The sequence below is a fragment of the Panthera leo genome, chromosome C1 (assembly GCF_018350215.1).
Source record: "Panthera leo isolate Ple1 chromosome C1, P.leo_Ple1_pat1.1, whole genome shotgun sequence".
NCBI classification, from domain to species: domain Eukaryota; kingdom Metazoa; phylum Chordata; class Mammalia; order Carnivora; family Felidae; genus Panthera; species Panthera leo.
Window position 1 is genome coordinate 76858221 of NC_056686.1, and position 27636 is coordinate 76885856.

The 27636-nt window shown below is 36.0% G+C and overlaps 1 protein-coding gene and 1 pseudogene across 12 annotated transcripts in view; one reads left to right on the forward strand and one right to left on the reverse strand.

The window, feature by feature from the left end:
• Nucleotides 1-9237: 9237 nt before the first annotated feature.
• LOC122225919 lies at nucleotides 9238-11501 on the forward strand (annotated as a pseudogene).
• A 4017-nt stretch (nucleotides 11502-15518) lies between these two features.
• The window catches only part of HFM1 (helicase for meiosis 1), a 91778-nt gene continuing 79660 nt past the window's right edge, over nucleotides 15519-27636 (reverse strand). For 8 of the 12 annotated variants that reach the window (XM_042952779.1, XM_042952778.1, XM_042952777.1 and 5 more), the window contains 5 exons: nucleotides 26833-27078; nucleotides 25366-25456; nucleotides 20044-20155; nucleotides 19797-19951; nucleotides 15519-15739 (listed from right to left, as the gene is read on the reverse strand). In XM_042952779.1, coding sequence (XP_042808713.1) covers nucleotides 15547-15739; nucleotides 19797-19951; nucleotides 20044-20155; nucleotides 25366-25456; nucleotides 26833-27078 — 797 coding nt within the window. In that variant the 3' untranslated portion in view covers nucleotides 15519-15546. Of the gene's footprint in view, nucleotides 15740-18531; nucleotides 19122-19796; nucleotides 19952-20043; nucleotides 20156-25365; nucleotides 25457-26832; nucleotides 27079-27636 lie in introns of those variants that run through there. The other 4 variants (XR_006206334.1, XM_042952784.1, XM_042952783.1 and 1 more) reach the window with 4 other exon arrangements.

A 27636-nucleotide genomic window follows, 5' to 3' on the forward strand; every position in this document is an offset into this window, starting at 1 on the left:
ACCTTACTGAACCTACACTATTCCTGGAGATCACTGTTTACCTTGGAAACAGGTGAAACTATCTTTAATATAATTAGTTCTAGGTTTATTAACTATTCATTCACAATATTTATTCTTCACAATTAAAGATTTCTGATGTCATGTAAACTATTTAGTCTATAAAAATAATAATGATACAATGAGTAGCCACTGTGCATCAAGTATTTATTATGTGACAGGTGCTGGCTAAAGTGCTCTATGCTGCATTGTTTCCCTCCTCTATGAGGCAACCTATTATCCCAATTTTACAGGGGAAAAAACTGAAATTTGGAACTGCTGAGTAACTTGCCAGGAGAATAAAGTAGATGCTAGGTGTATCAGACCCCAAAGCCTATTTTCCCAATCTATTATATTACCTTCCCTTGGGATGCAATGGTTCAGATGTGGATTCTTGGACAAGTTGGGGTGCCACTTCCTTTTGCTAACACTTGTCCACACTTTCCAGTCAATCTTCCAATCTTCTTATCAAGAAAAAAAAAAAGATGGTAAAATAGGAGTGGAGAAGTTCTTTTCCTCATTGTTATTATATACTAACTTAGTGTCATTATTTTGAAGCTGGGGCTTTTCCCTTCCCAGAATTCCTCCTGCTCTAAATTTTTTATTTTCTTTAGCATTTTTACCTGTTTCTGACCATTAACCTTCTTCTAAGACTTGACTTATTCCAGGACCTTGGGTATGTGTCATCCTGTTCACTTTCACCCATGTTCATCAGAAAGCTTGCTATCCAACCTAAATGGTCTCACTGGATTCCTCCAGCTTTTCTTCCTCATTGGGTCCATTGCAATGGTCAGAATCAAACTGTGCACTTATTCATTTTCATTGTTTGTCTTTCTTCTAATGGAGTCATGATCATGCCATCAGTTAACAGGCCTTTCCATCAGGCCCATAAGAACTAGTGTGCCTCAGAGAAAGCCAAGCTTGCACTGCACAACCTACCCATTCTTTGACTGCATTTGACAAGAGGACTTTGCTTGGTGTTGTAGTGATATATACATTTCCTCTTGCAAACTCTGCCTGCGTTCTCAAGAATTTGCTGGGGTGGCACACTCAGAACATCAAGAAAACAACAAATCTGCCATGATTCTGTCTATAGAACACTTTCCAAGAGTTCCAAGAATTTTCCAGGGAAGTTCTGATGTGGAGAGGGGACATGGAGTAGTGGTTAACAGCCCAGCCCTGGAGTAAGCCTGCTATAGGTGACAGTGGGCACGGTGCCATTTCTTCAGCTTTACTTTCCTCAGTTGAAAGTAGGGATAATAAGCATGGGATAATAGGATAGTGCACATGTTACTTAATGGATGTAAGTGCTCCTTAGCACAGTGGCTGTATATATTATCATTTTTTAAAAGTAGGCTCCACACCCAGAGTGGAGCCCAACATGGGGCTTGAACCTCACAACCCTGAGATCAAGACCTGAGCTAATTCGAGATGGACATTTAACCGACTGAGCCACCCATGTGCCCCATTTATCTTTTAAAACTCCTTGACCCCATGTAAGATTTTGATCAGCTGCCCAAAACTCCTACCCTTTCTACCTTATTAGCTCAAGGCCATGTCCAGGGCCAGTGACTCCCAGGGAAGATGCTTAACCACTTTCTAAAGGTTTTGGCCAGGGCAGAGGCCAGGTTGATTACAAGACATTGTTTATAGTTGAAAATCATTTTAGAAAATGTCTTTGGAGTTTAAAACCTGAGGAAAGGGGAATTAACTCATAAGAGGACTGATTTCTTCCCACACTTAGGAACCTTCACTAATACTCCATTTCTCTAAAAGGCCTCAGAATAAATGGGAACAAAGTGAGCTTGTGATGAATAAAAGGCCAAGCAAGAGCTTCTGCTGTGTGCTTCCCTGGTTTGCCCTAGCTTTGTCTTGGATTATAGGTCCAGTTTGGGAAAGTCATTTCAATCCAACTAAAATGACACTAGTGTAGCTCTATGCCATGAGCCCCAAAAGTGGCACGTAGTTTCTCTTGCTGCTATAACAAATTACCACCAACTCTGTGGCTTAAAACAATACAAATTTATTACTCACAATTCTAGAGGTCAGAAGTCCAAAAATTAATGTCACTGGGCTAAAATCAAGGTTGCTTGATTTTAAAGTCCAGGGCTTCATTTCTTCTGGAGGCTCTAGGGGAGAATCCATTCCCTTGACTTTTCCAGAAGCTGCCTGCCTTCCCTGACTTACAGCCTTTTTCTCCATCACCAAAGCTAGAGGCACAGCATCTTCAAACCTATCTCCCTTTCTCCTTCTCTCTCTCTTTCTCTCTGGCCTTTGCTTCCATCCTTATATCTCTTTCTCTGACTCTCCAGCTTCCTTCTTTCCATTATAGGAACTCTTGTGAGTACATTGGACCCACCTGGATGATTCAGGATATTCTCTCCATCTCAAGATCCCTAACTTCACATGTGCAAAGTCCCTTTTGCCATGTAATGTGACATAGTTACAAATTTGGGGGATTAAAACGTGAACATGTTGGGAGGCTTTATTTTGCCTACCACAGGCGTGTGTTATACATTCTTTCCTCAATCATAGGGCTCAGATATTATCAGTCCCAGTTTATATTTGGCAGCCAGTACTTCAAATGGAACAAGCTGACATTCAAAGGAGCTGTAAGTTAATCAAATAAAAAGCAGGTATCAGCATGCACTTTATCACATCACCAAGAGAATCAAAACAGTATGATAGTAAATTTGACTTCTTGTCATGTTGAATTCTTCTTTCAGTGCTACCTTATCAGAAAGAGGCAGTATTGGTATAATGTAATTTATATAGTGCCTTCCCCTGAGTGACAAACAGAATATTCCTCAGGATCCTCAGAGAATTAGTCTATCTCTTTTTATCCCAGCTCAGCCACTCCAGCAATATAATATGTAGCAATATAATATCTGTGTGCAAGGAATAAATCAGGCTCACTAAATTTAAGGATGTTCACTTAAAGAAATCCCTTTTGGAGTTGCTTTTTTCCCCCTTTTCATTTGAAAATGTTCTTTGGGTAGTATAGAGCCATTGACCCACATTAGATTAATTAGGTCAATTAGCCTTTATATAGTAATTGCACTCAGATGGCTTTGAATGATTCCCCGTTAATAAAGATGTGCCTTGAAAAGAGATTATAACTTTAAATTCCTACCACATAGCAGCATTAAGAAAACATGCATTTAGCAGTTCTTCCTGCAATATGGCTTTAGGTATAGCAATGATACCGGGTAGAAAAAGCTTAAAGACTTTACCTTGATGAGTTGATTATTCACATTCACACCTGGTTAAAAGCCACGTAGATATTTTCCATTTTGACGGGCTGTTGGTAACCCTGAATGCTGAGCCTAATTCAGAGCAACTCCTTTTCTTCTTCCAAGCTGTCAATATTAATTTCCACATTTCCAAACTCACAGTGGTCCTAGAACCTGATCTTGGGTTCTCACCAGCAATCCAGACTATCTGAAATTCTTTGCTTTCAGCTTCTCTCCTTCAACAACATCCCTTTACTTTATCTTAATATGACAATAGCTACCACTTAGTATTTTCTAGATTCCAGACGTTTCACATTCATTATTGCTAATTGTTACCTTGAATGAACGAACAAATATTTGTTGATATATTTGTTCTAGATACTGGAGATACAACCCAATGGAGGTTCTTACCTCTGTGTAATACCATGAGGAAATAGACAAGTTTAGTAACTAGCCTAAGGTCCTGCGGCCACATGACTTTGCACACAGCCCAGGGTCAGCCTAGCTCTACAGCCCAGCTCTGTCCACCCCACCAGGCTGGAATTGTTGTCTGATTGGGAGGCTATGTTTGAAAATGAATTTGACTGTTGCCAATGAGGTCAGAACCTTCAAAACAAAATAAAAGCCACTTTAGGAATGAAGTTGAAAAACAGACAACTCACAACTACTTAGAATATAGATCCCACTATTAGTAATTAAAGACTTTAATTTTTTTGACATTCAAGATTCCGATGCATGTACAAGTGCAAAAAAGTTGATGTGCTACTTAAGTGAATCTGCATCCTTTCTGCTTTTCTCTGGTAGTTCACTCAGTCCCTGATGTATAGGTCAGACCAAGGCAGTGCTAAATAGTCAGCTGTGTAATGACATTAACATGGTTTGTAGTCTTTGACCTCCCACTGAACAGAAGGTACTAAGTGAGCAAATTAAGTCTATTGAGGAGATCTGGACATTTGGATGGCCTGGAATATGGAGATAATTTTGTTGCTGTTTGTTTTACAAGTGTTTTAAGCTTTAACACCTTGTGAGAATCAGAAAGTTTCATATTATGAATGTGAAAATGGTATTTCTGGAAGGCAGTTTGACAACTTGTTTCAATAATTAAAATTTTTCTTAATGTTTATTTTTGAAAGAGAGACAGAGGATGAGAGGGAGAGGAACAGAGAGAGAGGGAGACGCAGAATCTGAAGCAGGTTCCAGGTTTCGAGCCGTCAGCACAGAGCCCGATGTGGGGCTTGAACTCATGAACTGCAAGATCATGACCTGAGCTAAGTCGGACGACTAGCCGACTGAGCCACTCAGGTGCCCCTGTTTCAATAATTTAAATGGGCATTTCTAGTGAAAGGCAAGTAGATAAAGATATATGTATAAGAATGTTAATTGTAACATTAGTCATTAAAAAGAACTGGAAAAAACCTAAATATACATCCATGGGGTAGTCATTGAATAGGTTATACAGATCCATGCACGTACTACATTAAAAATGATTTATAACAACAGATTTATATTATACTGTTTAATGAAAATAAGATTAAAAACAGATTATAATCCCACTTTAAAATGTGTGTGTGCATGCATGTGTATGTGTATGCATGTGTATGTGTGTGTTATCTGGATGGCTATATTCCAAACTATGTGCTGTGATATTATCAAGGAGTGGAATTAAGGGTGATTTTAAATTCCTCGTACTTTTAAATTATCTGAAATTTCTTCTTTTACTATCTTTGAACCCCATTTCCTACTTAGATAACCCAAACCACCCCCACTAACAACTATCCTAATGCATTTAATATAAATCTTTTATTTTGTTTGTATAGTCCTAAAAAAATTTTTTTTTGTACAGATATTTTAAATTTACTTAGATGGTTTCTCATCCTGTTTCTTACATTTTCCACCTAGTACTATGTGTTTCAGATCTATGTTGCTAGGTGTACAAGTCTACTGCATGTAACTGCTGAATTATTTTTATAGTATAGTTATTGTAAATAAGCATGTGCTTTCATAATCAGAAAAAATCTAATAAAGCTCTTTTTATTGTGAAGAAAGAAGAGAAAGAAAACAATCTTTCTTATAAGAGCATGAAGCTATAAATTGCTTTACATAATTCTGCCAATAGAAATATCCCAATGGAGAAATATTTATTACACTGGAGATTCTATGTTACTAAACACCTCTACTTTATAAAAGTGCTTAGACACATGGAATTCTTTTAAAGAGAAAAGAGAATGTTTCTTTCTATGAAGTCTCTGAAATGCTTGACTTAATTTAGGAGGCAGAAATTTCAAAAGACAAAGTTATTTTGAAACTGAAAAGTAGTGAAATGAACTTATTACAGTGTGTTCTCACTATATATTAAAAATGAAATTAAAGTCATTTAAAATAAAAGAAATACGACATTGTAATGCAAACAGAAATTGAGGAAAATCCCAAAAGGATAGGAAACAGTTGGTTGATGGACAGCACATGAAAATGAAAAGACAATCAGAAGAAGTAATAAAGCCTATTGGGAAAAACCTGAAATTTATATATTGAAAGTTCATAATTTTTAACATAAAAATCTAATAATAACTGCTAATCCCTTTCCTTTCTTTAAACTTTAATTTAAGGATAAAAATAGAACTTCAGGTGTAACTTTATTCAGTCATATTTTTATAAGATAGATAATCAAATACTCTCAGTAAAGGTTTGTGTTTAACTTTCAAACTTTTCTTCAAAACAATATATTCCTAAATGAGAGGTGTGAAAAAAATCACATGTAACTATATATTATGGAGAAAAATAACCAGATGGCAATTATATTCCAAGCAGATATGACTGAAGTACTATAATCCCAGAAGAGGTCACAAAAAGCTGTGTCTCCTCTCTTATTTAGGCTAGTTTTCATGGATTAGCAGCAGGGAAGCTTTATAACACAGCACTGGCAAAACAAAACAAAACAAAACAAAACACCACACACAAAAACACACACAAAAAACCCAAGTTTCCCTTTTTAAGAGTATTTTGTTAAAAACAGGGCCTCCTTTTTTCCCCTCTCTTTTCAAAATACTGGGTTTCGGAATGAAGTCATCGATCTAGGGAAGATAAATAGCCTTGGGAGAGGCAGGTCAGAGAAACAAACTAAAATACAGTAGCTTAAGTGTAAAAACTAAAAATCAAAATAGAGACCTGAAGTTTCAGAGCCAAATGGGAAGAAAAGATGTCTACTCGTGTCGATAGGTGACGTGTAAAGGGGAAGGCTTGGTTCAACGATCGGTACATCTATGGAGAAGGTCATGGTCATCTTGCTTCTCTGGAAACCAGAGACAGAGACTGTAGAATGTGTCTTGACTAAGAGTCTCCTTGAATTTGCCTTAAATTCTCCAACAGGAAAACTCTGAAGATTAGAAAAACATGGATTTTGATGATTGGATGTAACTTTAAAGATGTAGTATTTCAGTACTTCATTCTAGACAGAACAGCAAAATGATTATGCAAAGGGTTCTCAAATCACATAAAGTTCAAGATTTGCAACATTTGGCAATACATTTAGCTTTTGCATGCATAAAATACATGCATAATGAGTGTATTTACCTCATAGGACTATTGAAAGGATTAAATATGCCATCCATAGGGCTTAGGACAAAGTACAGGACATATACTTAGTAATGTTAGCTAGTACTGTTTTGTTCTATTTTGCTTTTTTTAAAAAGAGAAGATATGTTTAGCACCTGAGCAAAATCTCTACCTGATGACTGAGATTCAGATCTGAGTTTCTACACCAGTTGACATTAGTATGTCATAATGCTTTTGGTAGATCATATTGAATCTGAAGATGTTACTTGTTACTAATGATATTACAAAATGAGACTTCTTTCACAAACCTATCACTGTTAATAATATAGTGGGTCCAAGTTTAAGATCATAAACTCAAGTATGCAAGAAATGCCAACTTTTAGTCTCTGTTGCAAACCCCCATTCCACTAGATGTTGGAAATCAATCTCCATCAATGCGGTCTCCCCTCACCTTATGCTGGGATTGTGTTTATGATCCAGGGGACCATCTCCTGTTGTTAGTTGTCATCCTCTCTGTGCTACTATCTGATGAGGCACACATCCTGGTCCTGATTGGCAGTCCACAAAGTTTACAGCTGTGTACTCCTTGTGTTGGACACTAGTTTCTGTGACTTCTGGGAGAGTGAGAAAAGGAATGTGGCACCAACAGGCCCTATCTCATCCCTATAGTAGCCTTTGGCTCATGGGAAATGCTTCTGCTGCTCTACATGCCCACAGGGACTCTACAAGGCTACCTCAGTCTCCCCTTTAACATTAACCTACCACACCACCATCTCTACCCTATTGCTCTGTGCCATCGGCATGCGGGAGTGAGGGAGAACTCTGGGGTCTTGCCACCTTCTCAAAGTACACAGGAATAGTGACATTCCTTCTGCTCTTAAATTTCTAAAATTGAGCAGAGAGGAGTATTCTATTTTTCCCCCAATCTTACCACACGTGACTTTAGAATAAATCCAAGAGAAAGCTGAGCCCGGGTCTTCTTTCAGGTACCCAGCATCTGAGCTCTTTTCTTTTCCACTGACTTCTCTCCTTTTCTCCAAGTCTAGAGAATCTTCAGTCTTGGGGGGCAGGAAAAATAGGTTTTGGCCCATCAGGTATTTTTCAAATTATTTTATCTCAAGTCTGGATCTTAGATTTGAAATTTTAAAATTCAAGGATTTGATAACCCTTTCTTGAGGAACATCTAGTTTATAGTTTAGCTGCCTCAATGAAGGAGACAACAGGAAAAAAAAAAACAAAACAAAATAACAACAACGTTGGTTAATATCTCAAAAATACATTAAAGTAGGGAAGGATATATGTTTTATCATTCCCATCTAAAACTATTTTAAATTTTAAATACTTTAACTTCCCATAATGAATAAGTCTTCCAACTAAAATATTTTTCTTTCATTAGAAACATGGGTTACTTTATACACTGATAAGTTCTCGACTGTAATTTCCTTTCACCCAAATTGTACATTTTAATTACATACCATATATGCATGTAAATGATCCTGACTCCAACCTGTCAGATGCCCATGACTCATTTCTTCAATCCCTTTATTCCCTTCTCCTTCCAGAATCTGTCAATCTGTACTGTGATCTCTTGCTCCTTTCCAAAGTCACTCCATTCTCTAACTTTTTATAATCCACTATCTAAAAGAATGTGTAGCCTTCCTTTTCAAAGATTTGACTATGTCTGCATGTTACCTCCATAAGAAGTCCAGACACTATAAATCTTTTGTAGAGTCTAGAAAAAAACATGTTGGTAATGTAATTTGATGGTGATGATATTAATTTTTTAAAAACATTGATAACTTTAGCAGTACCTGGGTGGCTCACTTGGTTAAACGTCTGACTTTTGATCTTAAGTCATGATCTCGCAGTTCATAGGATCGAGCCCCGTGTCGGGCGTCTGCAGTGACAGTGTGGAGCCTGCTTGGGATTCTCCCTCTCTCTCTATCACTGCTCCTCCCCTGCTCTTTTTCAAAATAAACAAACATTAAAAAAAAAACAAAACACCTTGATAACTTTAAAAGGCCTATGTTTTTGTTGCATTTTGATCATTGTTACCTGGATCATCTATGGGTCCCTTGAAACATGACCTGCTCATATTAATCTTTCTAATATAGGTAGTATAAAGCAGCTCTTCAATCACTATGTTCAATGAAAGAACCATAAGATATTTGGTCATTTTCAAACAGTGATGCATAGCAAGACCATTCTAATCTACAATACATATACTAAAATTTATACGTGTGCAATATTTCAAAACTATAAGTATAGCAATAACTGTACTTCTATCTAAATTGTATTTAGAATTTAACTATTTTGCCTCATAGCTAGAAAAGAATTCCTTAATACATTTAAGGAAGAAGAGAGTGAAGTACATTTTACATTTATGATAAAAGATAAAAAGTTTACAAAAGTAAGTATGAGGTATAACCTCATTGCTTAAGAATAGGAATTAAAGTAGGAAAAGTATAATACCAACCTGGGTTCAATTCTGGTTCTGCCAAGGGCAAGTAATTCTACTATGGGTAAGTAATTTAGTATTTTAGTGGGCTGTTTTCTAGTGCTATAAGTTGAAATTCTGAATTAGAATCTAAGGTTTGTTTTATTGTACCATTCAATTATTTCCCTATTTAAAAATGTATCAGATAACAACGGAAAGAAAAAATTAAAGTAATTTTAAAAGTAAAATAAAACTTTTGTAGTGAATTAATCAGTAAAGGTGATTGTAGTAGTGGACTTTAGTGCCTTTTCTGGGCAGTGTAGTTCTGAAGTACATCAGTGCAGTTCTGAAGGACAGGATCCCAGGGAGAGGAGAGTGTTACCAGTACAGGAGCAAAAGGATTGGATCAGTTGTCCTTGATTGAATCAGTTTGTTCCTGATTTTTCTCTATTTAAAGATTTAAGTATTGGAGCCATTGGAACAATGATTCAGCATCCTCAATGTTTTACGAGTTTTTTTTTTTTTTTTTTTTTTTTTTGACATTGCCATTAATAATCAACCTGCTGGAAGAGTTGTCTTTGAATTTTTTTCTGATGTGTTCCCCCAAACATGGGATGAATTTCATTGTTTTTTTACAAGTGAAAAGGGGTCAGGGATATTCACTCAGGGGCCATTATAAGAGTTTTCTTTTTCACAGCATTGTCAAAGATATTATGGTTGTGACTTCATAGGTGAAGTCAGGTGGTGACTTCAGTGAAGAAAATGGAGGATATTTTGAAGACGAGAATTTCATTGTTAAACACAAGAGAGAATCTCTCTTATCAGTGAAAGAAGGAAGGATACAAACGGTTCACAGTTCTTCCTAACAAAAACAGCTCCTCATTTAGATGGGTATCATGTTGTTTTGGGGGCAAATGACTTCTCTGCAAGAAGTCGTGCAAGAGAGAAAACCAGAAAACAGATGCAGTGAGCAAACCATTTGCTGAGGTAGACACTCAGTTGTGGAGGGCTAATTCCCAAACTAAAGAAAGAAAAAAATGCATAAATCCTCCTCCTCCTCCCTCCCCATCCAGTGACTCATATAGCTCAAGAGATTCTCAGTCCTATTCTGATTCTAAAAGTGCTTCTGAAAAGAAATTTTAAAATTTCTCTTAAATTTTCTTTAAAAAAAAAAGAAAAGAAACGTAGGAAAAATGCCCCCCCCACACACAATAGAAAGAAAAGAAAATCACATCTAGTGAAAGTGAGGCTGAAAATCTTAAAGCATAACACAAGTGTATTGTTTATCCAGAAGAGTTCCCTCCTATGCCTGAAAATTGATTCTTAATTAGAAAAAGTGCTCCCAGAGCTGATGGCAAAGAAAGCAGAGAGGGGAGAGAGAGAGAGAGAGAGAGAGAGAGAGAGAGAGAGAGAGAGATTGATCTACCTAACTTCCAGCCTACTTCACAGCAGAGGAGACTTTCAGTTACTAGGTCTGGCAATAAAATTAAAGAAATAGAACAACAACATTATCAAACTCCTTCCAGATCCAGTTCAAGGGATCGTTTCAGATGTAGTGAGACTACTTCACAGTGGAGGCACGAGATTCAGAAAGCTCAAAGAATGAGGGTATCCAATGGTGAAAGATCAATCAAAGGAGCTTAAGAATGAGTTAGCTAAAACTGAAACAAAAGAAAATCAAAGAAGCCCAGTTGGAGTAAAAGAGAAAAATATAACTGACCATAGGCATGCCAAGAGTCCAAACAAAAAGTAAAGAGGAAAAGAAAGTTTAAGACCATAAATCTAACAGCAACGAGAGAGACATCAGAAGACATTCAGAAAAAAAGATAATATAATAAAAACAAGGTGAAAAAGGGGCCAAATCTAAAAGAGGCAATAAGAGCAAACAGAAATCAGAGTTAAGAAAAGCATAATACAAAAAAAGAAAAAAAACGATAATACAAAGTATAATGGACATGAAGAAAAGAATATGGGGTCAAGGAGTAAAGGAAGGGATCATGAGACTGTTAAAGAAAAGTCAAAGTCTAAAGGAAAAGATCAGGAAAGGGGTAAAATTAAAGAGAAGTTTAAATAGAAATCAAAGAGCAAGTGAGCATGATCATAATAAAAGTGAGACAAGTAACAGATGCACATAGTCTAGAAGGGAACGTGATACAACCAAAGGCAAACAGTTACATGGTCATCACTCATCAACAGTTACTCCTCTGTCCTCACTCCTCCTGGGGCCTCAGCCCTCCTCCTAGTACCTCACTCTCATCAAGAAGGAATTGGGCTCCAACAAACACATAGGAGACAGGGTGCGAGCAGGATTCTAAAAAAGAAAAGAAAGAGCTTTTCTTCTTTTTCCATAGTTGAGGTGAGGCTGAAATACAATAAAATGGTCCCATTTTTTCAACAAAAATTAATTCTACCAGCTACAAGAAGACTGTAAACCAGATGCCACTTCTTAATAGTTTAAGAAACATGTGACCTGGAGAATCAACTCAATTTTGTCACCCACAAGGTGAGGTTCTTTTATCTGACCCCAGTATCAAAGGGATATTATGAGAAACATTTATATGGTATCTTTAAAGTGCTTGTGGTTGTCAGAGAAGAAAGTGGTGTACAGGGTAAAACTACAAAATAAAGCATCCCCAAAGGAAAACCAGTTACAATGGTAGAATGAGAGAAAGAAGCAGTAGGGCTGGAGTGGAAGGGTGCAATCTAGAAGCCCTGATAGAACTAGCAGCAGAAGCAAGGAGTCCCACAGATACAGAGAACAGGGTACAAGAGGGGAAGGTCATAAAGCAGAGAAAAGTAACATCAAGAAAAAAAGAAGGAGGAGAGATTTATGGAGCTCAGAGAGAGAAGAAAATCAAAGCAGAAACAACAAAAAATACAGAAACCAAGAAAGTTCACACTGGAAAGAAAATGCTGAAGGTCAGAAAAGAATGTATCTTTTTTTTTTTTTAATATTTATTTATTTTTGAGAGAGAGGGAAAGTGAGAGAGCGAGAATCCAAAGCAAGCTTCAGGCTCCTAGCTGTCAGCACAGAGCCCAACACAGGGCTCAGACCCACAAACAGAACCATGAGATCATGGCCTGAGCCGAAGTCTCACTCTCAACCTACTGAGCCACCCAGGTGCCCTGAAAAGAATCTACTCTTAAAAACATCCTAACAGCCCAAATAATAACAGGGGGGAAAGGCTGACAGAGATCAAAGTCATTCTTAAAATGAGAACAAAGTAGGACAAAGAATTAAAGTTCTTCACATTGAAAAATAAGGAGCATGCAAAGTCCATATCCTCAGTGGAAAAGGAAAACCAAAAATCAAAGGGTTAACAAAATGACCACATACATGATAAAAATTAAAACTTTGACCATAAAAAAGTTGACTATGAGTCCAGCTCTAGAACACTTGAAGACAATAGTGGATGAGTGAGTTGTGGAAAGTTCGTTTCCATTTTGTCTCAAATTTTAAGTTGTAGAGTCTTGCTGATAAATCTTTTTGTTGTCTTCCTCTTTTCATTGTTTTTGGTTTATGTTTGTCCTTTTTTTTTTTTTAATGTGGACTTCATCTGAGTTGATCTTTTGATAAATTGCAACCTGAATAATTTGTACTGCTAATATTTTAATAAACTTGAAATGAGAAAAAATATTGTAGTAAAATTCATTTAAATTTCAAATTTTTTAAAAATTTCTAAATGGTAAAAGGTTTACATTTCCAAACTGATCAATACAGAAACAAACCCCAGAATAATGACTTTATTGTGTGTGTACTTTCTAAAGGATTGAAGCCACCTACTGTCATAAGGATGTGCTTCAATGGGCAAAATGCTAATATCAGCTGAATTTTCATTCCTTTTTTGATAAAAAAAAATTATAGTTACAACATATATGAGTGCAGGTTTATGCACATTTTTCTAAATCTTTCAGAATAGTATGGGGTTTGGGTTTTTTTTGTTTGTTTGTTTCATTCTGTTTTGCTAAAATATGTAAGAAGTTTTAAGGCATATGTTAGTTTAGGGAAAGGTTTCTGAACTGAAATGTGAAAATAAGCAAGACAAAGATTGCTCTTTTGAATTATCGGCTTTTATTATGTTAATTAAAACAAAACTCTATAGAGCATCTAAGTGCCTCTCAAGCTACATAAAAAAAAAAAATACCCAGTTGATGCATGGGAATTATAAAGATAATTTACACAGTTGGTGAAGAAAACAACCTATACTGAAAGGCAATTAAACAAGAGTGATATCACCATATTACATTTAAAATAGGAAATATATGTGCAGAAAACCAACTAATCATCATTACTCTTCTAGTTGTCTTCTGGAATGGATTCTCTTAAAATTCTGATATTGCCTCCTTTCCTTTCCTTTCCACCTTAAATAAGTGCTTCTCACAATGCAACGTGCATGTAACCAACCCAGGATCTTGTTAAAATGCAGATTCTGGTTCAGTAGTTCTGGAGTGAGGCCTGAGAACTTCTAACTCCAGCTCCAAGGAGTTTCTCCTATTACTGGTCTTTGGATCAGACATCGAGTGGCAAGGCCTTTAACTACTGGCAGCCAGGAAGTGACAAGCTAAAGGATAAGAAGTGCCAGCATTTTCCGTTCTTTTTGTTTTGTTTGTTCCACTAACCAAAACCCACGTTGAAATTCTTAGACTATTTACATAATAAACTTAGTAAACTTAGTTTAGTTTACTTCTCTTTGCCCTAACTTTCTCCTCACTGGTATCTTCTCTAGTCCCACAAAAGTAGAAGTTCTTAAATTAAAAAAAAATTTTTTTAATGTTTATTTTTCAGAGAGAGAGAGAGAGAGAGGCAGAGTGTGAGCAGGGGAGATACAGACAGAGACAGAGACACAGCATCTGAAGCAGGCTCCGGGCTCTGAGCCGTTAGCACAGAGCCCCACGCGGGGCTCGAACTCACATTGAGCCAAAGTCAGACACTCAACCGACTGAGCCACCCAGGCACCCCAAGAGGTTCTTTATATCGACACCTGTTCTGATGTAAGATGCCACAGGTGTTATCCATATAACCCCTAGGCTACAGGTCCTCAAGGAGTAGCTCCCTAACTATCCTTGATGAGGGTGTTTTCTAGAAATGGGGTCAAAGTAAAGAGACACTTTGTGTGACCCTACTAAGGAGTAAACTGTGAATAATTTAGCAATCATTTCTATCTGGTTTTGGAATGCATTATAATAGAATTTGAAGATTTATTTTTTAATGTGTATTTATTTAGAGAGTTGCACGTGTGCACATGATCTGGGGGGACCAGAGAGAGAGGAGAGCAAGAATTCCAAGCAGGTTCCATGCTGTCAGTATGGAACATGATGTGGGACTCGATCTCACAAATCATGAGATCATGACCTGAACCGAAATCAGACGCTTGGCCAACTGAGTCACCCAGGTGCCCCAGAAGATTTATTTTCTAATTACATTTTACTTAAGGTAATACTAAAATAGATATATATGCTCTGACCATAAAACTAAGAATGCTGGTGAGGAGGGGACAGAGATAGAGCAATCTACCTGAAAGCATGAGGAAGTGTACATAGGAGGGAGGTCCAAGAGAAAATTTCTATGGATGATTCATCTATGGAAAGTCAAAGAGTTCATTTGTCAAGTCCTATGCAACTTACTGCAATTCAAATATGACAAATGAATGCAGATTTTCCTTGACTTACACTTACGATAAGGTTATATCCTGATGAACCCATTATAAGTAGAAAACACCATTAAGTCAAAAATGCATTTGGGGTGCCTGGGTGGCTCAGTCAGTTAAGTGTTGACTCTGATTTTGGCTCAGGTCATGATCTCACGGTTCATGGGTTCGAGCCCTGCACTGGAGCTCCACTGATAGTGTGGAGCCTGCTTGCGATTCTGTCTCTCCCTCTCTCTCTGTCCCTCCCCCGCTCATGCTCTGTCTCTCTCTTTCTCTATCTCTCAAAAAAATAAATAAAACATTTTTATTTTTTTTTGAGAGAGAGAGAGAGCGCGCGCGCATGAGTGGGGGAGGGGCAAAAAGAGAGGGAGACACAGAATCTGAAGCAGGCTCCAGGCTCTGAGCTGTCAGTACAGCTGTCAGTGGGGCTCGAACTCATGAACCATGAAATCCTGACCTGAGCTGAAGTTGGATGCTTAACTGACCGAGGCACCCAGGCGCCCCAATAAAACATCTTTTAAAAAACATTTAATACACCAAACATACTGAGCATCATTGCTTAGCCTAGCCTGTCTTAAACATGCTCAGAACAATTATATTAGCCTACAGTTGCACAAAATCATCTCACACAAAGCCTATCTCATAACAGAGTGTTGAATATTTCACGTACTTTATTGAATACTGTACTGAAAGTAAAACAGTTTGGTTGCATGGGTACAAAATGGTTTGTCAGTGTATGGTTGTCTATCCTCATGGTCCTGTGGCTGACTGGGAGCTGCGGCTCCTTGCTCCTGCCCAACCTTGCCACAGAGTATCCTATGCATATCACCAGCCTGGGAAAAGATCAAAATTCACAGACCAAGTATGGTTTCTATTGAATGCATATCATTTTCACACCATCATAAAGTTAAAAAACTATGAGTCCAGACAGAAGTTGGGGACAGTCTTTTTTTATTACTTCACCCCTTCCCCATGGGCTATTTAAAGTACTGCTCAGTAGGGGCGCCTGGGTGGCTCAGTCAGTTAAGTGTCCGACTTTGGCTCAGGTCATGGTCTCACGGCTTGTGGGCTGCTTCAGGCTCTGTGCTGACAGCTCAGAGCCTGGAGCCTGCTTTGGATTCTGTGTCTCCCTCTCTTTCTGCCCTTGGCCCACTTGCACTCTCTCTCCTTCAAAAATAAATAAACTTTGAAAAATAATAATAATAAAATAAAGTACTGCTAAGGATATTTTTTAAGTATGAACAACTACCACTTACTAAGAACATATTATGCATCAGTCCCTAAACTAAGAGCGTCCTACGCAGTGGCTTATTAAATTCTTGTTTCATACCTATGAGGTAGGAGCCATTATGCCAACACTGTGAGAAAAATACAGCCTGTTAAGGACTTTTTTAACTGAAAAAAAAAAGATGAAAAAATTGAATCCAACAAAGATTTTTGTGTAAAGCTCTGTTGTGTGGTTCATCGAAATATATTTAAACCTTATGCTACAAAATGGAAACCGTAGGGTTATTCACTCATGGAAAGAATACCCAGTGACTAGACTCCTTTAAGAGATCAGTCTACTTCTTAAGAACTACTACATTTAACTTTCCAGGTAAACACTTGCACAAAATAAGGCATGTCTATGATAAAGCTGTTAATTTGCTATTTGTTTTACTTATGAAGTGAACCTACCCATGTGTTTCCAAAATTGGCTTGATAATAAAGAACAACCTGAAGTCTTGTTAAAACTATAGAATTCCCAGTCCCTTTCACCTGGCGATTCTGAAACAGGTAAGGTCTAGGAATTTTTATATTTAATATATTATCCATATGTTTCTTATGATCAGGCAAGTTTGGGAAACATTTGTCTGCTGAATAAAGCTCAGGTTTCTTAGCATTTAAAGTCTTCCACAGTCTGGCCTTAAGATACATTTCAAACACCTCCTACAACACTAACCTATGTTTAATATTATCTATTCATTATTCCCCAAATAGATATTTTCCTCCCTAGGAGCTTTGCTCAAGCTGTTTCCTCTGCCAGAATGTTCTTCTCTCATGTGTTTGTTCATCAAGATCATTTTCATCTTTTAAAGCTCAGCTCAAATTTTAACTCCTGTATAGGGGCGCCTGAGTGGCTCAGTTGGTTGAGCTTCCGACTTCGGCTCAGGTTATGATCTCACGGTCTGTGAGTTCGAGCCCCGTGTCAGGCTCTGTGCTGACAGCTCAGAGCCTGGAGCCTGCTTCGGATTCTGTGTCTCCCTCTCTCTCTGCCCCTCCCCCGCTCATGCTCTGTCTCTCTCTCTGTCAAAAATAAATAAACATTAAAAAAAATTAAAAAAAAATTTAACTCCTGTATAAAGGCTTCCCCGACTCTATGGTCAGGATTATGTTCTCTCTCCTATGAACTCCCAGAGCTCTTTAAACCTCTATTGCAGTGTTTCTCAAGGTGCAATCCTTGGACCAGCAACATCAGCATTTATTTGGGCATTTGTTAGAAATGCACATTCTCAGGTCCCAGCCCAGACTTACTGAGTCAGAAACTCTGCGTATGGTTCCCTGCATTCTGTTTCCAAACAAGCCCTCTAGATGACTGCAATGTACCCTGAAGCTTGAGAACCACTGCTCTAATGTATTCTGTATTTTATTATTGCATTACTATATGTCTTAGTTTCTCTCCCAGAATGTAAAGTAGGCTCCATGAGAGCAAAAACAGTATTTTCATCATTTGCTTCCTTTGCAGTATCAAGCAGAGTGCTTTTGCTTAGCAGATCATAATAAGTCTCGAATTAAATTGCTATTTCTTTAGTGTCATAGTCTATGTATGCAAGATGAGCAGATTGCAGTGCACCAATTTTTCATTTTAATGGTGTTTAATAACCTTTAAAGGTTGTAGCATGATTGATTCAGATGCAGAAACATGCCAATTGTAAAGATGACTAAAATAAAGGAACTGGTTGCTCTTATTTTTCAACATGGTAATAAAGCTTCTTAGTTTTGTTTTAAGCTTTTTCTCTATGCTTAATATATGATGCTTCATAAATGTTTACCAATGATAATAACAACAATCTCATCTGGAAGTTTCTCTTCTCTACTTTTCTCATCTCTAAGGCTTTTATGCTTAAAGAAAAATTCCTAAAATTTCTTTTATTTATTTATTTATTTATTTATTTATTTATTTATTTATCTATTTATTTATTTATTTATTTTGAGAGAGAGTGAGAGTGAGCGAGCTTGAGAGGGGGAGGGGCAGAGAGAGAGAGAGAGAGAGAGAGAGAGGGAATCCTAAGCAGGTTCTGTGCTGTCAGTGCAGAGCACAATGTAGAGCTTGAACTCATTAACTGTGAGGTCATGATTTGAGCTGAAATCAAGAGTCAGACACTTAACCAACTAAACCACTCAGATGCCCCTAAATTCCTAAAATTTCTTAAGTGGACTTCAACTTCACCTGTATCTATAAATAAATAGAATAAAAAACACTTCTTAGACTGCCTATACACTACTTATCAATAAATATCAATAAATTTGAGAGAAAATTCATGGGAAAATAACATGAAATAGAGTTTGCTAAAGGTCAACGTAACAAAGTTTTAGGATTCACCATACTGGAAAACAAGCTAAAGGAAAACAATCTATGTTGATTAATGTTTCATTTATTATTATTTGAAATTATATAACAACAGGTTCAGACAGCCACAGATTCTTAAAAATATTTAGTAAAACAAAACAGTATTGGTGAATAACCCATACAATAAACAGATTCAGTAACCTAGCATCATTTCTTTTCATAGACTACCTTTCTTCTTGTTGAGAAAATTAAGAATAATTTTTTTTTGTTTTTTGTTTTTGAAGAACAATTTTTTAATTAGTTCCTGTCAAAATCCAGTCAAGATGTATTTAATAACCAAATAATTGCTAAGAGCAACTTAATTTTCAGCTTACTGAAACAAACCCACTGTGAGAGTGCTTTTCATGAAGTTACAATAGGAAAATGAATCTGTCCAAATATTTTGTTGCAAATCAGTCAACAGAACTGATCAAATCCAAGAGAAAAAAAAAATTGAACAATTATGAACTACCTTTAAAAAATAAAATGCTTGCTTTATAACTGGATGTCTTTATACTTTGTCTTATTAATATAAGATAAAATTTTTTGGTTTGTTTTAGAAAATACCATCAAATATTCCCAGAAAAGACTTTATTTCCTCAGCTTCATCATCAGGATGATACCTACTGGGGGGAAAAGCAAATATAGAAATATATATAGATTGCTGAGAGGTAATATATCAAATGAACTTCAATATGCATAACCTTAAGAAGTCTGTTGGGGGGAAATCAGATTTCATAAACTGTGAGAAGTAGGGATCAAACATCTTAGGTATTTCTTTAAGCATTTAAAAAAGTAATATTTAATCAATATGTGAACAAGTCTGTAAACCTTGACTATTAAAGAGAGATAGAGAAATTGCTATAGTTAGCCATAGAAGTGACCAGTCATGGGGGCACTAATTTGACTTAATATGACTTTTCATCAAACCTGTACAATTGTGAAAAAGCTCCATGGCTAAAATACAACTTGAACTTTTGAAAAACTAGCAAATCTCATTTGGATTTTAGTAATTTTACACTTTACATTATCAACATGTTGTGTTCAAATCCTTAAAAAAAAGTTTAGCAACAAAATATATTTTAATTAAAAGTATCAAACATATATTCTCAAAAACTGACATACTTAAAATTATGAATTGTCTTAAGGGTTTAGGTCACCAGGGGTATAACTTTTCAATGTCTTTAAGTAAATAAAATGTTTAGGTTATCTTTAAAATAAATCAAGGAAAAAGGAATGCTGAATTTCTTCACAGAAAGTTTTTATTGGTATAGTCTTGAAAGACTTTAAAGAATTCTTACCTGAAATCAATTTCCTTTTTACATTCATTGTTGCTAATAAAGAAATCCACTTTCTCAATAAAATGTGAAGAATTTGGTATTTTTTTAGAGTGAGTAAAGCACAGCTTTTCAATCTCTGGTGACAGACTCTGCTGTTTTCTTTCTTGTAAACAGACCTATATTTTGAGGAAAACAGAAAAAAAGGCAATCACTGAAAGTTTAACTCTTCAGGCAGAATTTAAAAGAAAAACAATGAAGTGCTTCTTACAATATCTGCATTTCCAGCTTGTGGAGGCAATTTTGTCATGGAGGATGCATCAAACTTGAACACAGGAGAATCTGATAAATAAATATCTGGCTTCTCATGTGATGAAACAACACTAAAAATCAAAATTAATTATTTGTAAAATATGGGAATAAGAGAAACAAACCATCTTAATTAGATCAATAGTGATTCTTTGGGGAAGATGATTATAGTCTTTCATATTTATTACAAAAAAAAAAAAGATGCTGTTTCTTAGACTCATGGAAAATCTGGTGTTATCTCCTTTCCTTTAGACAAAATAACACTTTATACATATTTTTTTAATTTTTTTTTTTGTTTTTTTTTTTTTTGAGAAAGAGGAAGAGTGTGAGCACAAGCAGGGGAGGGGCAGAGGGAGAGGGAGAGAGAGAATCTTAAGCAGGTTCCATGCTCAGGGCAGGGCTGGACAGAAGGCTTGATCTCACGACTATGAAATCATGACCTGAGCAGAAATCAAGAGTTGGACGCTTAACTGACTGAGCCATCTAGGTGTCCCCCAATCTATATATATTTCAAATTAGATAAAAATACTATTTTTAAAAGGCTACAGAAGTAATCATTCAGTAATTTTCCTTAAAATTGGGTCTCATGCTTAATTTTCTATTACCTAGCAGTCTGTAAATCTTTTCTAAATCGCACCTGGCTCAACTTTTAATCTCCTTTCCCTGCTCTGGTCTCACTGTAGATAGACACCTTTATTTATCTTCCAATCTAAAACTACACTAGGATTCACCTTCAATCTTCTGTATTAAATTTATTCATTAAAAAACATTTATTATTCACTACCATATGCTAGATATTGTACTAGGAGCTAGGTATGAAGAGGTAAACAAATCCTGAGGGAGTTATCATCTAGTAGGGGAGCAGACAATGAGTAAACAATAAATACACATAATTATAGATCCTGAAGTTATATGAAGGAAATTAATTGAGTAATATTACAAGAAAAAGTGTGAAGACATAAACCCACTTTAAAAAGGTAGTCATGAATGCATGTCTGAGGAGGTGACAATTTAAGATGACACTCAAAGGCTAAAATATGATAGTCATGTAAAGAGTAATAAAGACCAATTTGCATTCCCACCAAAAAAAAAAAAAAAAAAAAAAAAAAGAGAGAGAGAGGGAGGGAGCCAAAACATAAGAGACTCTTAAAAACTGAGAACAAACTGAGGGTTGATGGGGGATGGGAGGGAGGGGAGGGTGGGGGAGGGGTACTGAGGAGGGCACCTGTTGGGATGAGCACCAGGTGTTGTATGGAAACCAATTTGACAATAAATTTCATATAAAGAAAAAAAAAGAGTAATAAGCAGTGGATACAGGTAGTAGAGAAGTACATGTATTGATAGGATTGAATCTTTTTGTTTTTGATCAAAAGCAAGGAATTAAAATAGTCAAAAAGGGTACAAAAGGAAAAGCATGATTCCTTCCCACCCCAAATCCTCAGGTCCCACAGGCCTTCTTTCTAGTTCCAGCTTATGGCACAATTTTTTCTTTAGAGGCTACTTGATAAGGATTCCCTTTTAAATCCACTTATTTTCTGTTCATCACTTTTAAACTCTCCCCAAATTATTTATAGCTTCTAAAAGTATGGCTCACTAAACTGTCTACGTGCTTTGTTATCTTCCTACTTTCTACCTATTTTTTGCTTCTCTACACCCACAGCTTTGTTCTACTTTGATGCTTCTAATCCATTTATTTTGTATGACTCAGAGTTAGAACCAATGAATGGAAATAGTAAGAAGACAAATTTTAGACAAATATTCTTAAAAGCTATTGAATGGTCTGAGAGATCCAAACACGGATCAGGCATGTTGAAGTGAATGAGCTCCTGGTCACTAGAGCTGTTTTAGTAGAGATGTCATGAATACCTATGGCAATGGCGTTGGATGGTGATTCAAGTATCTTGCAGTGGAGAAACTAAATGATGCTTAAATTAAGCACACTTCAGCTCTGGAATTCTCTGAAATCTATGATTCTATGATGTTGATAAGTAAAATGACTAAATAAGAGAAAAATACCAAGAGACACCACAAATTTCGTATTTTTTTAAACTAGGAGAAATAAATAATCCTTAAGTAAATTAGACCCTGAATAAAAAGTTGTCAGTATTTCTTTTGGGGAAAGTTTTGGTTGTGGCTATAATTACTCTCCATGACTTCTCGCCAAGTCCACTATCCAGATGCACTTCGCATTTCTGCAAAAATACTTCAAGTTGTTTTAAAGTAGGCTCCACACCCAATGTGGGACTTGAACTCACAACTCTAAGATCACAAGTCTCATGCTCTACTGACTGACTGAGTCAGTCAGGTTCCCCAAAATTGAACATTTTTAAAATTACTATTTACTTTTACAAATGTCTGTGTGCCTTATATTCTCAGATTAACATCTTTGTGTACTCACTTGCCATGTATTTTTTCCCTCTTCCTCAACTACTGTAGTATGTGCTATCTATGAAATGTTTCAAAAATCTAACTACCTCTCAGTTCCCATCACCTCTGCTCTAGTTTAGGCCTTACCATAACCTGTCTTTTGTGCTGGCCACCATGCTTCTCATGGTCCCACCTTCTACAATTCAATCTATCTATCTATCTATCTATCTATCTATCTATCTATCTATCTATCTATATTATATCATATACCTATATCTCATCTACAAATAATTTTGTCTCATCAAATTGTTTATCCTGTGCGTAAGTATCTTGGAAGGCTTCCTACTGCTTACTATGGAGACTAAAAACTAGACTATACCTGGAGTGGGGGTTGCTATAGATTATATCACATTTTTAAAAATTAGTTTTCAAAATTTAAGTCAGGAGATGTCACACCGAATTTTAGACACCTAGCTTTTTTTGAAAATCAGAATATTTGACAACACTAGATACTTACTTCTTGCACAGCAACAACTGGCTGGACCTGAGTAGTGGTTGCTCCTTTTATTTATTTTACTTTTTATTATTGAAATATAATTGACATACAATGTTATATTAAATTCAGGCATATAACTTACTGATTCATCAATTTTATACATTACTCAGTGCTCGCCACAGTAAGTGTATTACCATCTGTCACCATACAATGTCATTAGAATATTATTGACTATATTCCCCGTGCTGTACTTTTCATCTCTGTGACTTATTTATTTTACCAGTGGAAATCTTGTACATCTTAATCCCCTTTATCTATTTTGTCATTCACCGCCACACAACCATCAGTTTGTTCTCTGTATTTAAGAGTCTTGTTTTGTGTTTGTTTGTTCATTTGCTTTGTTTTTGTAGATTTCACATCTAAGTGAAATCACATGATCTGACTTATTTCATTTAGCATAACACCCTCTCGGTCCATCTATGTTGTTGTAAATGGAAAGATCTCATTCTTCTTTATGGACGAGTAATATTATATAGATACAAATATATAAATATCTCATATCTTCTTTAGTCATTCATCGATACCCACAACTTGGGCTGCTTCCATATGTTGGCTATTGTAAATGCTGCTGCAATAAACACAGGGGTGCATTTTCTTTTTGAATTAGTGTTTTTTTTCTCTGGGTAAATACCCAGCAGTGGTATTACCATAGTTGTATTTCTAATTTTTGAGGAACCTCCATACTGTTTTCCACAGTAGTTGCACCAATTTATATTCCCACCAACAGTGCACAAGTGTTCCCTTTTCTCTACCTCCTCACTTATTATTTCTTGTCTTTTTGATATCACCCATTCTAACTGGTGTGAAGTAATATCACATGGTTTTGATTTGCATTTTCCTGATAATTAGTGATGTTGAGCATCTTTCCATGCGTCTGTCAGCCATCTGTACGTCTTCTTTGGAAAAATGTCTATTCAGGCCCTCTGCCCATTTTTTAAATCAAATTGGTTTTTTGGTGTGAGTTGTAAAAGTGTTTATATATTTTGGATATTAGCCCCTTATTGGATATATTATTTGCAAATATCTTCTCCCATTTAGTAGGCTGCCTTTTTGTTTTGCTCATGGTTTCCTTTGCTGTGCAAAAGCTTTTTATTTTGGCCTAGTCCCAATAGTTTATTTTTGTTTTTGTTTCCCTTGCCTGAGGAAATATACCCATAAATATATTGCTAAAATTGATGTCAAAGAGATTATTGCCTGTGTATTTTTTTTAGGAGTTTATGGTTTCAAGTCTTATACTTAGGGCTTTAATCCATTTTGAGTTTATTTTGTATATGGTATAAAAAAGTGGTTGTGTCTATTTTTTTGCCAGTACCATACCATTTTGATTAATATTTTTTGTAGTGTATCTTTTTTTAAGATTTTATTATTAAAAAAATTTTTTTAATGTTTATTTATTTTTGAGAGACAGAGAGAGAGAGAGAGAGAGAGAGAGGGAGAGAGAAACACAGAACATGAAGCAGGCTCCAGGCTCTGAGCTGTCAGCACAGAGCCCAACGCAGGGCTCGAACTCACAGAGTGTGAGATCATGACCCAAGCCAAATTCGGGCGCTTAACCAACTGAGCCACCCAGGTGCCTCATTTAAGATTTTAGTTTTAAGTAATCTCTACACCCAATGTGGGGCTCAAACTTATAAACCCAAGATCAAGAGTTGTATGCTCTACAGACTGAGCCAGCCAGGTGCCCCAGCTTTGTAGTACACCTTGAAATCTGTAATTGTGATATCTCTACAGTTGTGCCTTTTAGATGGGACACTCTGTGGTTGGCCTTGGCCCACTACATCTTGAAGGTGGTTTCAGTTTGTGAGCCCTGACCTACTGGATATGGTAAAGTTATATAAATATGGCATTTGAGGCTCTTTACAATCAGACCTCAGCACTCTCAGCCTCAATGCTGTGACCATACAGACAACACTTTATTGACCCTTGGGCATGAGATGCCTTTTCAAGCCGTATCCCTTCACACATGCTTCTTCTATCTGGAATGCCTTATCTTCCTCTTTTCTACCTGTCAAATTCCTACTATTTACTTTTCAAGTCTTTTGAGAAGTGAAAATTCCTGTGCACCAGCCCTAGAGATCATGATATAGTAAGTCTAGTGTGGGACCCAGGAATGTGTTTTGTTTTTTTTTTGTTTTGTTTTGTTTTTTTTAGGAATGTGCACTTTTAATATATTTCAATACTTTTGAAGTAGTTGGTCTGTCAATAGATCTTTGAGAAACACAGCTCTAAGAGTAAGAAGGTTCAGGTTAGCTAATACCTTATAGCTTCTCTGACATCTAATGATTTGATCCCCATTCTCCAATTATATGTCAGGAGGATATACACTTGTAAAGTATTTCAAACCAAAATTCCAAAACTTGCCTTTTTGACATTTCTCCTTGGAATTTGCTCTTTGACTCTTGAAGGGACAGCTTACTTCCCTGGATACTTGAACTCAAAGTGTTTCTAAATCCTATGTAAAGAGATAACATTTTGAAGTAAACTGTCAGGAAACAGAAGAATGGATCTTTTCAGAAGTTCTACAAGGGCTGTCTCCAACAGATATGATCTGATTAAAGAAGGAATGAATACTTCTCACTAATCACATTTAATTTGCATAGAGAAATAAGGGAGCAAAGCTAAGGGAGTAAAACTATAAACACACGGGTTAGCTTATTAGTCACTATACTAAAAGGTCCCAAACCACTTTTACTTACTTACTTAACTCATGTAAATGATCAGTTTGAATTTCATTCAATATTTTCAATGGTCTGCATGTAGCTAAGTTCATTTAAAGTGCTATATACATGACATTTATTGAGACTGATTTTTCCAGTGTCAAAGCTATGCCCTCACAGGATTAAGCTACCTCAAAGAATCAGTACAAATTGCCTCTTAAATTGCAATACACATGACTATTAATTTTGAGGTAGGGACTAGTAGTTGTACAGCGATACAGGAAATTGTGCCTACTAACTCCACATCATATATTCTCTGGACCTATTTTGTGAACGTGGTCAAATCCTATTCCTTCTGGAAGGAATAATAGCTCTTTAGGCAATTCTTAGAGCCCTAAAACAATAATATTTTGATTTCTAATTGCTTCCCTTAAGAAGATTTTTTTTTTTAAAGAGCACTGGGGTGGGATACATTAAGAGGCAACTATAGTTCTGAAGGACTGATTTCCTTCTGTCATCCATCAGTATCTCCATTTTGCTGTCTTCTCATATACTTACCAAGATTTTCATTTTCTGTTTTAGTGAGATAGAGTGAATCTGCCAGTAATTTAGAAAATTCAGTACCATTATTTTGGGGTTGTATACGATTTAAATACAATATCCAATACAGAAGAAATTAATTTTTTCCTAATTTTGTTTACTTATACCTGAAAAAAAATCAGTTATGTCTGCTAGAAATAAAAGGTGTCTTTCATTTTCCTGGCTAACAGATGAATACTTTTAAAAATGGAGTATTTTTTGTCCTTCACAAACATTAGCAGATTATGTGTGATCACAGAATTGAGAGCTGGATAGTGTGTTTTATAAGGGAAAATTCAATAAATAATCTGAATTTGAATAGCGTTTTTAACAATATAGGGGAGCAATAGAATAGAAAAAGCTCATGTGCTGCACCATTATCATGGAAAACCTTGACCTCTGTCCTTAGAGGAGGAAATGCAATTTATGGAAGGGTTACTTTTTCAGTTTCGTTAAAAATCATAATCTTAACAAACCAAAGCTAGTTAAGCAAGCGCATAAACAAGACAAAGAAAATGAGTCCCAGAAACTGAACTGAAAAATACTCAAAGAATTTCTCATGAAATTATTTCATGCTAAGATACAATTTTACCTGATGTATTTGTCTTCTCAGTACCGGCTGAAAAATCAGTAACTTCTATTAAGTTCTCATCATCAAAATCATCCCAAACTTCATCTCCCAATTCAAAGTTCACATTCGGAACTTCTGAGAATGGAGAATTACTTTTATCCGCATCTGTCAAATTCTGGTTTCCAGATGCATTAAGATGTCTGTTGAACAGTACTGTTTGAGGGGCTTTCTCATTTGAAGTTGTAGAAGAGTTCCATCTAGAAAAATCTGTCATGTGCATGTATAAAAGAGTATAGGTACTTTTTAAACCATTAACATCGTTTTCTATTGATATATCAAACACATCTTTCAACTACTAAACTGAGGTTTGAACAGTAGTTTTCAAAAGTATTGGGTCAAGCATTATTGTTGAATATTGTTTTCAACCAATTCTATTTACTGTAGTACATATATTGATAGTTGCACTAAATTGAATTTTCAATAGATTCTTTCAGACAGAATTAATTTTCCCTATTAATTTCTAGATGAGAATACCCATACTCTAAAAATGAATAATTTCTAAAATGGTATTCCTCCCCCCAGCTCTTTTCCCTACAGGTGAATTTTGAATATTGTTATGAAATATATTTATCCAAAATAGATCTTAATTTTCTCCTGCTAAAAAATCCTCAGTGTTATCTATTATTTATAGCCTGGGCTTAGAACCAGACTACCTGGGTGAAAAATTCCACTTCTCTCATTGTATAATCTTAAACAACTAATTTAAAGTCTCTGAGCTTCATTTCTCCTCTGCAAAATGGGAATTATAAAAGTACCTTTTTCATA